Source organism: Cupressus sempervirens, chromosome 6, assembly GCF_028749045.1.
Source record: "Cupressus sempervirens isolate cs-2001-9-10 chromosome 6, ASM2874904v1, whole genome shotgun sequence".
Taxonomy (NCBI): domain Eukaryota; kingdom Viridiplantae; phylum Streptophyta; class Pinopsida; order Cupressales; family Cupressaceae; genus Cupressus; species Cupressus sempervirens.
In genome coordinates this window covers 505,073,290-505,091,552 of record NC_143123.1, presented here as the reverse complement: position 1 = coordinate 505,091,552, position 18,263 = coordinate 505,073,290, and the positions used below count along the sequence as shown (strand labels likewise).

General features: G+C 35.2%; 1 protein-coding gene and 1 pseudogene across 1 annotated transcript in view; both read right to left on the bottom strand.

Moving 5' to 3' along the window:
• Window positions 1–652: 652 nt before the first annotated feature.
• The window catches only part of LOC149553235 (HIPL1 protein-like), a 72,627-nt gene continuing 55,016 nt past the window's right edge, over window positions 653–18,263 (bottom strand). Inside the window, exon 5 of the mRNA XM_089788703.1 lies at window positions 653–831. Coding sequence (XP_089644829.1) covers window positions 785–831 — 47 coding nt within the window. The 3' untranslated portion in view covers window positions 653–784. The remainder of the gene's footprint in view (window positions 832–18,263) is intronic.
• On the bottom strand, window positions 7,557–11,016 carry LOC149553236 (calcineurin B-like protein 7 pseudogene; annotated as a pseudogene).

The following is an 18,263-nucleotide window of genomic DNA, read 5'->3' as shown; positions in this document are numbered from 1 at the left end:
AGTGAGATTTGAACTTGTGCCCTCTCTTTCAAGAGTACAAGTTCTCCACCACTAGGCCAACTCAGACTGTACTAGAAGGCCCAGCAACGAAAATGCCAATGATGTTGGTATGGAAGCCAGTAAAAAATGTAAACTAGCAAAATGTTAAATTTCAACCTTGGTGCGTTGTCTGGCAGATAAGGCAGATTGACTGAAGGGCCAAAGCAGGATCCACATTTCAAAACTGTTAGTGAAAATAGACACTAAAAATCAAGGTGCAAAGTGTGTAGTAACAATAATACATTTTGAGTTCAGATGCTATGCTAAAACGTTTCCCGTCCTGAAATATTTAAAGCACGGGTAATTTGAATCATTTTATTCAAAAATGTACTAAGTTTACATTTTTATGTTATTGTTGGAAGAGCGCTTCCAGCGTTCTAATTTAGAATTATGAACATGGCAATAAATGCTGAAAACCAAATAATACTTGTGTTCCTTGCCATGGCAGCATATGATCCAGAAGGAGATATTACCTGACTTGGGGATGGGCTCGGAACACCAGAGGGCTCACTAGAAAGGCTTGGTTTATTGCATACATAATTACAATCACTGGGATGCACCACTCTGTACACCCCATTGGCGGCTAGCACATATACATCCTTCCCTGTGTCTTCTCCAAAAGAAAATATATAATTCAAAGTCGGATATTTACTTTGGGCTGCGTACAAACATGGAATTGGGGATTTCGCGGAGCAGTTGAAATTTACTGCTGTGCTAGTAAAATTGCCACTGCCGATGGGATTTTCTATACCAGCCCACATATTTGCAGCATACAGATCAGCGTACAAATACCTGCAATTTAAGAAAATAATTGAAGATGAATAAAAGAGTTTATGATTACATTGTTACATTTAAGAAAGTGTAAACATCAAATAAAGGACACTGCTATACAAAATGGAAAGAGTTAATTATTGCTCATTATGAAATGTCTTCAATGTGAAAAATTTTATTGTGATTATTAATCTCTTATTGTAAATGATTATTAAACTTTTGAAAAATAAATTTTCAACTAATATCGAAAAATAACACAACTGCAACTTCACTAATAAAATACGAAAAAACAATTCAGAACACAAAGAACACAATATTTTCGGACAAATTGTTTCTGCAAAAACTTCGAAGAGAAACCAATTTTGTAGATGGAAAATATATTAACTTCAACAAATCAAGAGATACAAAATTCCTTGCCTTTCACTGGTAGAATTCAAACAACCTCCTAATTTCTCTTGCTGATATTCCCCACCGCTATCCCCAATGCTATCATTGCGCCCTTGCTAACACTGCAAAACTATTTGCTATCACTACAAACTCATTTGTTAACACTACAAATGATTTTACAACTCTTGTTGTTCTCTATTCTGTTCTATCATGTTCTCCAAATGCCTCCCTTGACCCCCCTTTATACTACTTAACCAAGAGGTTTCTAGTTGCTTCTTGATCAAGACAACTCAACCACAAAGTTTCTATTTGTTTCCTAACCAAGAAGTTTCTAGTTGCTTCTCGATTAAAGCAACCTAACCAATAAGTTACTAATGGCTTTTAGAAGCAGTCAATTAATTAATAAATATTTTTCATAATTCTAACAATTATTTGTCAATTAATCACATATGGACGAAGTCCAAGGTACCTAAAAAAATTAAAAAAATAAATCAAATGATATTCATATAGAAAATACCATAAAATTTGAACTTAATAACATTTTTTAAATGTGAACATAATTCATATGATTTATTCCATTATTATTGAAAAGTACAATAACTCTTTAAGATAGTAATAAATAATGTCTATATAACTTTTCTTACTTGTTATTCATATTTCTATTATGTGTGTCATAATATAGATAGATATTATTAATAAATAATATTCATTTAAATATTGTAAAGAAAAATACTTATATTAATCTAAGTTAATTGGAGTGCCAAAAATTATACAAATTTCAATATTGATTAGTCGTGATAGCTTCAAATCATTAAGCAATATACAATTATATTTATATTTTAAATTCGCATTCATCTCTTAAATGTGTTTAATAGGCCTCAAATTTGACAGTCACCCCTACCTTTCATGTTGTTTTTTTTGATGGTTTGTTAATGCCCTTCATCTTATGTTTTCAGATAAATATGGATTGTCAAAATTCAATAAAATATATGTATAAATTAGTAATATTTATAGAAATCTCATATTTCACAGTTTCTAAATCATATCTTCTAAATTCATATCTTCTATAAAATAATATAAAATTTTAGAAAATAATTCTAAATCAGCAATATATATCAACTTAAGAAAGTTTCGAAGTTTATATTTTGGATACTAATATGTTAAATTGGTAAAACAAATTTATATAATATATTTTTAAAATATCATGTATGATGAATTTTGACATTTTATTTATAAACATAATTGTCATATTCACGGTTTTATAAAAAATTAACATATCAATCAATACAGTCCAATAAATTTTTAGTCTATGTTATACAGCCATTAAGGTGTTTAACTTGTAAAATCAGCATATATAATTATAGGCACCTCAAGATTGACAACTTTTAGATAGATGTATTTAAAACTAAGATTGATATATCATTAAATATTATAGATAAATGTATTTAAGGTTTTTAAGGGTTGGTAGTGAGAGTTAAAAACATATATTTGATACAATAAAGCATACTGCTAATTTTATCTTCATTTAAGGCCATTCAGTGAGCCAAGTTCATGGTAACACAAATGAGTCAATAGTCAAAATTTTGAATGTTCCCTCAACAAAGTGGAAGAAATCAAAAGCTGTTAATGCTCATTAATTGGTTTCCAAATATGATTTTATTGATTCGAGTAGTTGTGGGTTCTCTTTCTAATTTAATGGCATATCATAAGATCCTATCTGTTTGTAAAGATCGAATTAACATAACTGCCCATTAGATTCCTATCTCTAGGTACAGGAGCCGATTCCTGAATGTCCACATTGCAGATGATTGGGCATTAACTCCTAAGTTTACTCAACAGAATTCAAGTTCAACAAAAAGAGGTTGTTGATTGAAGTTTGGAAAATCATTCATCATTTATGTATTTCCTCTTAGAAATCAAGTTACCATAATCAATCAATACTTACTACCTGATCAATTGTAACATTTTAATATCTTAAAAGAGGGATCAATACTTTGTATAGCCTAAGTTGGCCTAGTGGTGGAGAACTTGTACTCTTGAAAGAGAGGTCATAAGTTCAAATCCCACTGGGGGTGGGGTATGTATGCCTCATTTGTAGTGTAGTTAGGTACCTCTTGGAAATGAGTACGAGATAGTCCCATATCACTGTCACCATATGTGAACCCAAAAATTATGGCTAGTATCATGGACTATAAAAGCCCCTTTGCTTTTTTTTCAACTTATCTTTCAAGCACAAATTTTTGGAATTTCTAGTGGTTCTCCAAGGATTACCTGTTAGATGAAGGCAAGGCAAGATGGGCATCACACACTCTTTTGCTTTTATGTGAAAGGAAGGAGACAATTGCATCACTTAGAGGTGATTTGTAGATAGGTCATTTTGGGCAAGGCCTCAAGTCAAATTTAATTTAATTTTATAGTATTCCTTTGGTAAGGACATTTGTTTAAACAAAATTGGATGATTAGGTGCAACACAAAAAGGTGTTTATGGTACCTTTCTTTTGGTTTCTATAAGAAGCTTGTAAAAAGTATTAGCTAAATCTAACTTCTAGGACTATTCTTCTTTGCTCACAATGGAGAGGTTGACTGTTCAAGGAAGAGTTATCTTTGGTAGTTTGATTAGTATTGGTTCCATAAAGGTGTTGACTCATTGCCATTCAGGGCAGAAGTCTAGCTTATCTGCACAGTGTTCATCGACACAACTATTTAAAAACTTGAAGCTTCCTCAAATTTAGTTGTAGGCTTGAACCTAAATGTTTTAAAGAGTCCATTTTTAATTGAAAGGTGGCTATATTGAGGCTGAATCGATAAAAGAACTTAGTTTTTATGTAGAATTTTATAATTTAGGCAAGTGAACAATGGTGACCAATGGCTTTATGTAATATCCCTTTCCGGATATTTTTCTAAAAACCCTTGATATAAACATGCAGATTTAAAACCAAACCAAAAAGCCAATATTTGATATAAATTCCAAAACTTTAATCGATTTGTAACTAGCAGATTTGCATACAAGAAAACTTAGAAAAGTTTGTTTTATTCCTCCAATATTCAGAAGTACATATATAAACCAGGAGTTAACACAAATAACCGCCAAATACATTACTGATTACTGTATTATATAATAGCAATACAATAACATGCAACAATCCAAATAATCCAATCTTATAAACAGAAATAATAGTCAAATTGGCAAATGTAGATAAAACCTGTAAGAAGGCTAGGTTTGCGTCCAACCTCCAAATGCTTATTCAAGGGTTTACGTCCTCGAAGAGATAACCAGTCACTGTTTCCAGCTCCTAGATTAATATTTGTTTTAAATATTATATTCTTCATATCTCCCCATGTAGAGCTTGTTGTACCTTTATCACTTTTCCCAATGTGATGCACGCCCTTTTAGGCAATGTGGGATATAACACCTTTTTTGTCCTTTAGTCACTTGAGTGAACATAATACCTTTTTAAAATAAAGTGACAAGTTAAAAGAAACTCTTAAAGTTAGTAAACCATATAATCATCAGGCATCAAAATAACTGACCAAATGAACTTGGATAAGCATGTGTAATAGCTTGTTGGAAAGCTCTCGGCGAGACATTTCCAAACCAACACTGAGATACCAAGAATTTTGAGCTCTATTTACTTACTAAAATTAGTAAGCATCCAGACAACCTACCAAAATTGCTTTAATGGGTCTGAAATTAGAAATGTCTAGGCCAAATCTCGAACTGAACTCTGTAAAGAATGTTTTTACCCCCAAAACCTAGGCCAAATGAGCTGGCAACACAGAATGATAATGTCCTAGAAAAGGGGACATTACAAAGCCTCCCTTCTCAAAGATTGCTTGCCCTCAAGCAATCCGCTCATATCTATAGAAACCAAATGCCAAGATCCCATACTCGCCTCGAGAAAGAGGTTCTACTCCTCAGCCGATGTACCCCGACATGCATCTTCCCAAACTTGGAATGATGAAATAGTACAATAGGGATCAATGTGCCAAATAATTGAATGCTAGGATTCCAAGTCTCACCAAAAAGGGACACCAGCTGCCATGTGCTACTACCCTATGTGTCAATTCCCTCAGTCAGAATGAATGCCTCATTCCATGAGTGACCCTGTGAGTCTCTAATGTCAAGTGAAGATGGGAGCTCAATAATATACCAATATCCACCCCAAAATGATAGCAACCAAACTCTCCACCTAGCTCCCCAATAAAAGGCAATACATAGGGATGCTCCACCTGGATCCCAAGTGAGAAATTGTGTGTTGTTTGAGATACCACTGACTAGCTCCTGTAATATCTGTACCATTGTACCATTGTACCACTCCTGCAATATATGTACCGATGACAATGAAAGATCCAACCAATTTGACTCTGCCGCCATATCACCCTAGTGAAAATGGAGTAATCCTAATCTCTGAAACTCTGATGTGTCAGAAAGCTAAAACACACCGATCATAATCGTGTGACTATGTAACAACACAGCATAATCCACCAGATGTAAGATACTATTAACACTTGGATCCCTAATCACCCAATCAACATGATCCTAAGCAAAGGAAAGAGGAGTTGGTGAATCACCAACATCATGAATGCTAACACTATCTTCAATATAGTGCTGAATAAAAAATGTAGCCATCTCATATGGAACTAGGGTAATGTATGTTCTCCCCACTCATCAGCAAATAATTCATTGATCCTTGAAGGCTAAATAGAATCAACGAATATACTACTAACATACACAGGCAAATCACTAATAGCTGGAATATACCAACAAGAAAAATCACCAATCAACGAGTAGGCAGTGGCCATCTCATAAGAGCTCGGTGATAAATCTCTAGGTAAGCTGAAAAATCCCTCAAAGCATGCTAAGTATAAATTTGAACTTCCTACTCCACCATAAGTACCCTCATTTATGTCAAAGTCCTCATAAAAAGAAGGTTCACCATTAATTGAAATCTCTAAATTATCCTCACTTGTTGTATCACTAACCATGTGCTCATGTGAAAATGTACAGCTGCTATCATAAAAATTTGAATTTTCAAACTCATCAACTTGCTGATCCATAGAATTTTTCTCATCATAAAAAGTCTTAGATGGGGAACACGTGATTGAGTTACATTGTTTGTCTTCACATCTACCCACTTTACGAATTCCTTCAAGGATTTGCATGATTTCTTGTGCCCTTGAACCACAGTTATCTTCTTCATGCATGGCTGCCCCACTTGTTTGATTTTCAGCTTTGTGGATGGAATAATGTGTTAGGCTCAATTGAAGGCATAACTCATCTACCTCACTCTCCTTGTCCCTCCCAAATTTTATTGCTAGATCTCTATCCATTAATAGTTGTAAGTTTAATCATATTTTATCATTTTCAAAGTTTCAAAAATAATGTGTAAAAGAGGACTTCTGGTGCCACATACATTCCCATGTCTCTCTTTTATCACAATCTTTCGTATGAGATCCTCAATTAATTTGGAAGAATCATCCATCCTTGTCAATACTTGGACACACTTGTCCCTTTTTACCAAAAGCATATCCAATAAGTCAAGGAGTGATAATGGTTTTTGACCATCTCCTTCAAACACAAGCGGGTTGTTCTCCAAAGAATCTTCTAATTTTTCATCACCTAGGGAGACCACACTTTCAGATATGTCCTGTAACTCAATGTGTGCTAGATCAGCTATCTTGCCAACATTGCAGTCCATTTGCTCCTTCTCAAGGTTTGACATAATTTCTAGCCTAGTATCACCATAAAATTCATCTAAGTTAATTTCCATGTCACCAAATAAGATGATGGTGTTTTCCATGTCTAAATAAGATGGGGAGTTGTCAATGTTGGAAGTTTGGTCAACTCTTCTACATGGGCCATCAACATGCTTATCAGGAGGACTAGTGTAAACAGCTCCATAAGATACTTTTGTCTCCCAATTACCTATTAGTATACTTGTGTCATTATTATACGAAGGTTGCTCTTCCTTTTTAGTACTACTATCAAGTTGATCAATGGCTTCCTTATGTAAATTTCTATACCTATCCTTTGCAAGGAGATCTCAAGCCAAATCATAGCATTTATTTCTTATCATATCCGTCTTGTTTTGCAGCTCTAGCTGAAAGTCCACGTAATCAATGAAAGAAAATTCTTTTTGAAGCTTTAACAGGAATTTGTTATAATCATCGTAGAGTCTCCTTACTTCAGTCTTACATTCATAAGGATCTTTGTCTTGTCCTTTTCTCTTCACTTCTCTCATCATTACGGATATATTTTCCAGCATGCCGAGCACTTTGACTCCCTCCACAAGAAAATCTTTAAATTAACTAATCAATGATGGTTGTGCCTAGAAGCTCTTTAGTTGTAGACAGATTCTTCACGAGTCATTAGACTTACTGGGATCATTCACTTCAGTGTTGAAGATAAAGCTTGGAATTGCTGTTGTGATATTCTTCAAATAGGGAAGAGTCATATACTTCAAAATAGAAGGGTTGTGGACCACAAACTCTCTCCATTCTTCCTTATCAAATTTACCATCATGACGAAAATTTGCATCTGTAAATGTCTTATCCAATATAGACTCTATTGGAATTCTTTAGAGTAATTGAGGGGGGGTGAATCAGTTATCCAAGGTCTAGATGTACAAATAAAACTTTTCTTAGCTTAGTGAACCCATAAGACATTCATATTCATGCATGCATCCAAATGAATATGTGAATACTTAAAACTTGCAGGTTACTGTCTGATCAAATTGCAGAAACGTAAAGTATGAAACTCAACACATTTATCAGCACATTTGACACAATGATTTAACCTGGAAACCCAATTTGGGAAAAACCACTAGTAACATGCTACTCCTTTTTCACTCTTCTAAAGTGATGCCCTGTGAAAGTCCAACCCTATTAAAGGTTACAATACACACTGTTAAATGTGACCCGGTTAAGGGATTTCAATCACCCTATTAAAAGTGAGCCTTGTTAGAGGACTTTAGGCCATTCACTTGGAATGCCACCCTATTAAAGGATTTACTAATGACTATTAGGTCAACCTTAATCCAAAAGATTTACCCTAGACTGATACAATTGTTAGAGAGTAAGAGTAGAGCTTTGATCTAATACAAATTACAACTTCTCTTGCATATTACAGATCTCTGTTCAGTCCTCCATTCTGTTTGGCCTTTACACTTTGCAGTTCTACTAGCTTGTTCACCCTTCAAGTATAAATCTTCTTAAGCCTTCTTGCTTAGCATGCCATGCAGATTCTTCTCTTGGGTCACTTGATGAAGCAAAACCCTTAATTCCTTCTCCTCATTGGGTTCTCGCATATGACACCTTTGCTTCATGACCAAACATTCCAATAAATAGGAAATTAAGATACTTTGCCATTTTTCATCGTCCATTTTAAAGTTTGGACGGATTAGATAGGATACAATGTATCTACCCCATATCTTGTATCTCTTCTAGAAGTTCTTCCTAGAATCCATTTGAATTCACCTTAAAAATTATTTACATCAAATTTTGTGCCACTAGCTCATCAATCTTATCTTTCTCTTGATTCACAAATTTCAAGAAAACAAACTTGTCTGCTTATATTTGGTGAATCTACAATCTTTTTCATAATGCAACAGCTTGGCATTATCAATCTTCTGATGCTTGGCACACACTGCATTGCTCGACATCAACTATAAAATCACTCGACATCAACTAGAGTTTACTGATGCTAGGCATCAACTAAACTTTACTTGGCATCAACTATCTTGCTCAATATCCACTAGAATTTTCTTTTACACGGCTCCAATTGACTTTTTGCTCGACTTGTAGTAACTGTTCTCAGCACCTACTATCCACTCGATCAAGCTTGGCAGATAAGCTTTGTTTAACTTGTTCTTCTAAACTTTCTTAGTGTAGCCAACATTTGTAACCTTAAGTAGATCATCAATACATCATGTCATCACTATCTTAACTGATCCTTGTACTTCATTACATAATCATAACTCAACCTTTCCTCTGGGTGCTTTTGTTACATCTTATTGATCAAAACCTCCTCATCAATCAACTAAGTGACAACACTTGAATTTGTAAGCAATTGTCTTACCAGCAAATAGCAGGTTTGACATCAGTGATAAAACAATGATTGAAACACATAACAATCTCCCTCATAACAATCTTTCTAGTCAATGATCTTTTCAATTAGATTTCAACATATTCAAGAATTTCATCGGAGACTTCTATGTCGGATTCACTCAAAAGTGTTGTTACCATGTACATTAGTTCTTCACGCTCAATATAGCCTGTCTGCCTCAAATCATAAATTCTGAAAGCAAAATCAACCTTCTCTGCTTGGGGTGCATATGGATGGAAGACATTAAGAGAGTGCACAAACTCCACAAATATAATGACTCAATTATGTTTTACATCAAATAGATCAAAACTCTATCTGCAAACAAATTCTCGCTGCTTGTGCTTCTGAACAAAGCCAGATGGAATTCTTCCTTGTGAATTAAGCCATCATCAATTACAGAGTTATTCAGCTTCTTAAATAATTCATATAGGGCCTCAACTTCATTTATGCTGACTGTAATTCTGGGATTTCTGCACACCTTGCAGCTTGTAATGAACTCTTTTGGATTTTGGCTCAGAATGATCAGAATGCTATACCACTGTAATTTTCTCTGCTGAAATGAAGCAATAATGGAATACTATGCTGATGGAAAATTCGTCAAACACTTGCAGTGTAACTGGTATTTCTTTGGGCAAACATAATACGGTATCAAGTTGTTTTACTGTTTTGTAGTCTAACACCAAGAAATGTTTTCTTCGACAATGGCACTAATACTTCCACAACTCAGAGCTAGAGGAAATAATCTCAGAATTCAATATTAATGGCTTACAACTAGATCAAGAATTAACAAACCCTTTAACTATAGTCCCGAGAATGCAGTATAGTTTCAAAAATATCATCCAATATATGCAAATAACAGAGAAATAGGAGTGGATGTAAATAGACCCGTACCCTTGGTGTGCACCAATCAGAAATTGTTGTTGCAGAGGAATCACGTCTTCTCTCCTCCAAACGGCTTAACTAGTTAGCCGGTCCCCTTTCTATCTATTCAACCCTCCCATGATATGGGAGAATACTGCCCGGTGGTGGAAACAATGTCTTCTTTCACTACAAGACCAATACTAATGTCGTGGGTTACCAAAAAGAACCATCCACGCTGTTCCTTTCTCAATGTTGCCAATACACCTGACCCGTAGTAGCAGATTGGAAAACACTCTACCCAAACGAGACTATTCTCTTGCCACGAGTAGCTGTCTCTCCTCACGTTTTGCTACTAATAAGAGAACAACTTGATATCCAATACCACATCTAGGAAGAAGATTAACTTATAGAAATGACTCTTATCTTAAGGAGATTATTTGCTCAAACTACCGCTTCACTATTCCATGGTATCTGCAGTGCTAACACCGATTTCCTAAGTATCTTCTCATCCTTAATTGTGTGCCAAGGTTTTTGTATATTGCCGCCGATTACTCAGTAACACCAATTCTACTGAGACTCTTCAAACCAAGTTTTGGAGTTTAGATGTCTTTTCCCATGAAATGTATACCTCTTGTGAACCATTGAGGATGCTATTGAGAGTTCTGTGGCATCTTGAAACTAGTTTGCAGGTACACCCGATGCTATCTTAATGAACTTCAGCACAGGAATAGAGGTATTGTCGTTTAATGAGAACTAGTATGGAGGTCATCCTGACCTTGTCTTCTCCCAATAGTATTTAATATGACTGTCTGTTGACTTGGCAGCTGTAGGGAAGACTGCACCTTATCCCACATTTTTTCATCTAGCTTATGCTCTCTTGGCCGTAGCTATTCCTTACCACTAAGTAGGAAAAATGATAAGTCTGAAGTTTACTATTCTTGCTTGCTAAAAAAAATAGAACTTACTTTCAATCCTAGAGAGCAACGTTATATATCTCTTTGTCGATTTCTGCCCAACTTTGCCTTTTGAATCCAGAAATGAGGGGCTGGGGTGACGTCCAACTTCCTCAATAACTCGAAGGGTTTTGTCCTCAGAGTTTGTCAGTCACATTAAAGCAACCAGATTTCAATATCTTGAGTTTATAAATTCTTGCATCAATTCCTTCTGCAATTTAATTGCTGATATAATTTCACAGGTTGGCAGGATGCATGACTCTATTACCACTGTAATATCCCTTTCCGGATATTTTTCTAAAAACCCTTGATATAAATGTGCAGATTTAAAAGCAAACCAAAAAGCCAATACTTGATACAAATTCCAGAACTTTAATCAATTTATAACTAGCGAATTTGCATACAAGAAAACTCAGAAAAGTTTGTTTTATTCCTCCAATATTCAGAAGTACATATATAAACCAGGAGTTAACACAAATAACTACCAAATACGTTACTGTATTATATAACAGCAATACAATAACATGCAACAATCCAAATAATCCAATCTTATAAACAGAAATAATAGTCAGATTGGCAAATGTAGATAAAACTTGATGTTACTGTATTATATAACAGCAATACAATAACATGCAACAGTCCAAATAATTCAATCTTATAAACAAAAATAATAGTCAAATTGGCAAATGTAGATAAAACCTGTAAGAAGGCTAGGTTGGTGTCCAACCTCCAAATGCTTCTTCAAGGGTTTGCATCCTCGAAGAGATAACCAGTCACTATTTCCAACTCCCAGATTAATATTTGTTTTAAATATTATATTCTTCATATCTCCCCATGCGGAGCCTGTTGTACCTTCATCACTTTTCCCAATGTGATGCACGCCCTTTTAGGCAATGTGGGATAAAACACTATATTTGTCCTTTAGTCACTTGAGTGAACATAATACCTTTTTAAAATAAAGTGACAAGTTAAATGAACTTTTAAAGTCAGTAAACCATATAATCGTCAGGCATCAAAATAACTGACCAGATGAACTCAAATAAGCACATGTAATAGCTTGTTGGAAAGCTCTCGGTGAGACGCTTCCAAACCAACACTGAGATACCAAGAATTTTGAGCTCTATTTACTTACTAAAATTAGTAAACATCCGAACAACCTGCCAAAACTGCTCAGATGGGTTTGAAACTAGAAATGTCTAGGCCAAATCTCGAACTGAACCCTGTAAAGAACTTTTTCACCCCCAAAACCTAGGCAAAGTGAGCCGGAAACACAGAATTATAATGCCCCAGAAAAAGGGGACATTACACTTTATTCTTGAGTGATTTTCAAAGCAAACTTTTTGATAGAAATATCCAAGGCTCAAAACCACCGCAATTGAGATACATGTGGAAAATTTTCTTTATTCTTTATATTTGTGGGTATGTGCAAAACATGTTTTGTTTTGTATGAACAGTGATACATAAACCTTAGAGTAAACCACAAGATTTAATTGCTTGAGCTATGTAATTACATCATAATGCTGCAAAAAGGAGCACCCATTTTATAACAAGTGCTTCAAGATAGTATATGTGTTTTGTTATGACAATACCTCTATATGTTTGTGTGAAATACGCTTTATGTTCTTGTCAAGTATTACCAAAATCCGTACAAGAAATAACTGCTCATGCCACCAGTTTCCATTAAAAAGATGCATATGCACAAGGGAGGAAAAGAAAATAATTTTGAATTTTTTTTTTTTAAATTACCAAATGGAAAAGAAACCAAAATTATGTATAAGGAAGATTTTGAGTTCTTGTAATGTCCCCATTTTTGTGAGCATCAATGTTTGAGGGATTAGCTTATTATTCGGTTCTTGTAGGCTAGTTTGGTGGATTAGAGGGTCTAGTTTGGGTATCACCGCGGAGTCTAGGTGGCAATTGTTGGGCCTTGTTTAGGATTGTTCCTTATTTGAGTCAAATTGGCACACTTACTATTTATAGTAAGTGTATGTTCCAAGATAGTCATGTTTTCTACATTTAGTAGGGTGGCTGAGCAGTTGGTATTAGTATGGAGTTGCAGGGACATCTGCAGAGCTTTCATTTTTAGGAACTTTCTATTTATAGTAAGTCATTGGGTTCTTAGATACCATTTATGGGACGACATTTTGGCATTGGCTCTGTCTGGATATTTTGGGAGGTTGACTTGGTCACTTGGTTATTTGGTGATTGGAAAAGATTGATGGTTCCATCTTCATTAGTTAAGTCTAACTAATTATATGGTTTATAACTATATAATATGACCAAGTCAAAAATATTTATTTGTAAGTTTATTAAATGGAGTAAATTCATATTGGAGGGATGTATAACTGTTAACTATTTCATTCATCGAAAGAAAACATGTATTTACACTAAGTAGAGTTTTAAGTCATGAAGAGTGTAATCCCAAAGCCTCAGATTGGATGTCTTCATGCGATATATATATATATATATACCTTGAGACTGAAATCAAACTCATTCCATTGATGTTTGTTTTTTGTGATTGTGTGCATTGTAGCAAATGTTTCAAATACCAGCTGGGAGGAATTGTTAATATCTTTTAGAGATTGGCACTTTGAGTTGGTGAGACAATCCAATGAATTGTGCCTTGAGGTGTTTCATTACAGAACCACCATTGAGCTTAAACAGAGATCGAATTTGGTGTGGGAATCAACATTTATTCAAAGAACTGCTACCAAGTCAGGGGTTTGTCACAATCTGCAGATTTTAGGCTTTACATGGGCCTGCATTTGAGGGTATAGACAGCCGCAAATTGTTCAATGGCAGCAGCCCTTGATAGAGAGGCTGTGTTAGAATTCCTGGGCAGCATTTAAGAATTTGCTGATAAGATGACTAGTCTAGTACATTCTTAGGGAGCAGCTATATAAACTCAGGCTTCTTTTGATATTGGTGATCAGCTTGCAGGTTTCTTCAATGAATTTAAATAAATTTCCAATGAATGGAATTTATTATAAATTTATAATACATAGTTCCTTCTGATAACATAAAGTTATTGGAAATTTGTTGCTCGTCTTCGTCCATTTAGAGCATTGTAATATGAATTCCACATTGGGTCTCAAATCAATAAATGCGTGGTTTTAATTCTGGTCAGATATTCAAAGGAATCCGAGGTTGTGGGTGCTCAAAAATGGGTCTCACGTACCATTATTTTATTTTATTTTAAATCTAAAAAGCATCTAAGCCCTAATTTTGACCAATAAAACATGCATTTTGACTTTTGATGATCATTCATTCATCTCTCAAGCATTTTTCACCATTTTTGCTTTGTTATATAGTTGTAGCACTTTTCTTTGAAGGTGAACGCTGCAGGGGACTAATATGGCTTGTAATTTAAATTTTCATTGCATAATGACATTTTGAGACTTTTGCAAAGTATGAATATGATATATGAGGTATTTTATTTATAGTTTTATTAGCAATTATGGGTTTATGAGTATCATGCTTCTAAGTTAATATTATTATCATATATTGAAGTTTTCAACTAATGATGAATAAACATCAAACATGTATGAATCTATGAATATATATATACATATTTATACTCATGGTATTGGAACCCATCCCATAAAAATATTTTCCAAATTCAAGAATTGGAATTGAACTCAAGTCTAAATCAGAATTAGGATTGACCACTTAGAAATTAACTAATCGTTCTAAGTTGACACTAAGTCAAATCTATGTTTCATGCATGCATCAAAGTGTTGGAGTTGCAAGCTTACTCTGAGTCTCAAACAAGACATTGTTCTGATTTCACCATAAATGTTGTTATTAAAAGTTACATAAAACATATAACAGATTAGCATATTTTGAAAATTTCTTGTGTGTATTACTATTTTTGGCTCTCTAGGAAATGTCCTAGAAACATGCCCCCAACCATCACCTTGTCTACATCCCTGAAACACCATGGAACATAGCTCTTTATCAATCCTGACCTTGGTTTTACATCCATCTAACAATGTACAACCTTAGAAGATTATGACAACATTGTTTTCTAAAAACAAGATTCGAAGGGACATATCTAGTTTACAATGCACTAAAACAAGGTTCCAATGAGTTGAGATAAAAGAATGGTTTGTACATAAATGATACTTAAATCATTGCAACAAAGAATCCAAACAAGATATGGATAATTGAGCAGCATGCTAGCTCTCTAAGGCTGCATAATTTTAATTTGATAATCCACAAGTTTTGTATTGATTTGAGGGGTCTAGTAAGTATCAACCTATAACTAAATTGAACTGCAACTCTAAAATTCATTTTGAAGGAATAATATTGAACATAGTTACAAAAATGTAAGAAAAACTATGCTGCCTTGACTTTTTGTGATGGGTACAACAAAGGAAAGGGGGATGCATTTCTAGGATGGGTTTTTCAAGTCCAATTCTTAAGGGGACAATATGGAATGTTTGTTGGCTAGATCACTGCAAGATAGGCACTATCACTACAAATTAATCCTCACTTCACCACAAGGAGCTTATGAAGCCTTAAATTGAAGGGACACCCCATCGAATAGATATTTTTGTACATAAAGATGCAACTCAACAAGAGTACATGAGAGATGAGATGCAATGTATGGGTTGGTCACTATAGGACCATCATGGTTGGCCATAAGTTTGCCAAACTCTATGCCACCATGTTGAACACTATTTTATCTAGGTTCCTTGATCTGTGTCACTTCCAGGCTAAAATGCAAGTTGGTTTTCATATTGATTATCAGACCATAGACCATATTCTTATTCTACATACTATTATTGAGGAGTCTTGACTCTACTCAATGAAATTCTACTGCTGCTTTGTAGACTTTCACAAAGTTTTTGACTTTGTTCCTAGGGTGGCTTTCTTTCTAAGACTTTGGGACGTTGGGATTTCTGAGACTCTTTTGGTGGTCATTATAAGACTTTATGAAAATGTTGTTGGTAGTTTCGGGACTCCGCAGGGATTTTTGAACCCTATCCAAAGCACCATCGGGGTGGAGCAGGGGTGACCTCTCTCCCTCACTCTTTTCAGCATCTACATTGACAATGTCATGTCCCCTTTTCAAATAATTTAAAAAAAAGAAAATCTTTGCTAAGGCAGGCAGGCCCAAGAAAGTGAAGTTTCGGAAAAAGGGAGTTAATCTTTGGAAACCGTTGGACTAATAAATGATAATTATTATTAAAATATGTTTCATTAACCTCTCTTGGACGTGAGTTACAGTTATGCCCTTTTTAAAGAGGTTTGGAGGCATTTTGGGGGGATTCCAGACTTGATTTTCGCTCATTCTTTGTTATTCTTCAGAGGCTGCCAAACCTGTGGAGAAGGAGACCCAAGAACGGGAGTTTGCAGGTTTCCAGGGAGACCCAAGAACGGGAGTTTGCAGGTTTCCAGGAAGGCTAAGGACAGGAGTTTGAAGCCATTCCATGTGCATGCTCATACAGAGTTTGCCTTTGTGCTGAACAGTGCAGATTTGTGAGTTTCCGGGTGTATTTTTGTAAGAGTTTGGTGTTTCCGGTTGAGTACTTCATATCAGTTTTGGTTGCTGCTGTATTTTAGACTTTAAGCTATTAAAATAGATCTGAATATATATATTGGGACGTGATTAAACTTCTGAGATAGATTATTAGTGTTCTTGTGGTGTTTCCGGGCATATTTTGTGCTATTTCGGGAGCCCGATGAGCATAGTTTTGGTCCTACATTTTTGAGCTGTTGTGTAAAGGCTATACGGATCTGGAAATGTCAATTTGTAGGCTGTTATGCTGCTGAAAGTTCTGTAAAAATTTCCATTTTCAGATTTATTAGTAATTGGTGAAGCTGTGAAGCTTTTGGCACAATTTCTGGCATACCCGATTTGGGGTTTCTTGAGAAATTTGGAGGATCTTTGTGATATTAGTTGTTTGATCTTAAAGATCTGATTAAAGGTTGGAAATATCATGTAAAATCAGAAAAGGGACATTTCAGTGGTATCAGAGCCATGATCTTGCCAGCCTGAGGGTTTGTAGAAGTTGCAGGTCAGTTTTGACAACTACCCAGATCTTGCATTTCAGTTTTGAGAACTACCCAAATCTTGCATGTCATAATTTATGATTGCATGTTGCTTCTAATCAGTTGCATGTCAAAATTTATGGTTGCATGCTACTTCTAATCATTTTCATGTTAGTTCTTGGTGAATTTGGTGGTTGTAGAAGTTTGCATTTCAGTTTTGACAAGTACCCAGATCTTGCATATCAGTTTTGACAACTACCCAGATCTTGCATGTCATAATTTGGTGGTTGCATGCTTCTAATCAGTTGCATGTCCAACTCTATAGTTTCATGCTACTTATAATCATTTGCATGTTAGTTCTTGGTGAATTTGGTGGTTGTAGAAGTTTGCATTTCAGTTTTGACAACTACCCAGATCTTGCATGTCATAATTTGGTGGTTGCATGTTGCTTCTAATCAGTTGCATGTCCAAATCTATGGTTGCATGCTACTTCTAATCATTTGCATGTTAGTTCTTGGTGTTTGAAGAAGTTATATCCTATTGGGGTTACACTCTACTTTATCCAGAATGGACAGGTATAGTACAGAGTCTCAGAGGGAACAATCTTGGACAATTGATAGCCAGAGTCAAAATAATAGAAAGGATGGTTATTTAGACATTCGAGATAAACTTATGAAAATAAACCATGACATGTCTAAACAGTTGGTTGAGCACCACCGTATAAATGACATGTTATCTGACCCAGCTAAGGTGGATAAGTTGACTGGATTTCTATTTGGCAGATTTTCTCACAGGACAGATGACACAATTTCCAAGAACTTGCATGAGGAGTTTGAGAAACTAGCTGATAGCCAGGTAGAGGTCTCAGATTCTACTCTGCCACAGGAGGTGGTGGGAAAGGATATTACACAGATTGATAGTAACGGTCAACTTGATACTCAAATTGAGACAATTGTTTACAGGTTGTCAAAGGGTGATGCCACAGGTATTCAGGATGGTATAGTTACAACAGGCAGTGACAACAGTGTAGTGGGTTCAGATGATGATTATGAGGATGTTGTTGTGCAGGATGGTGAGATACCTGGTAGAGATGAGCAGACATTGAGCATTCATGACTTTGCTGAGAAAGAGTACCAGGCACAGTTAGATGC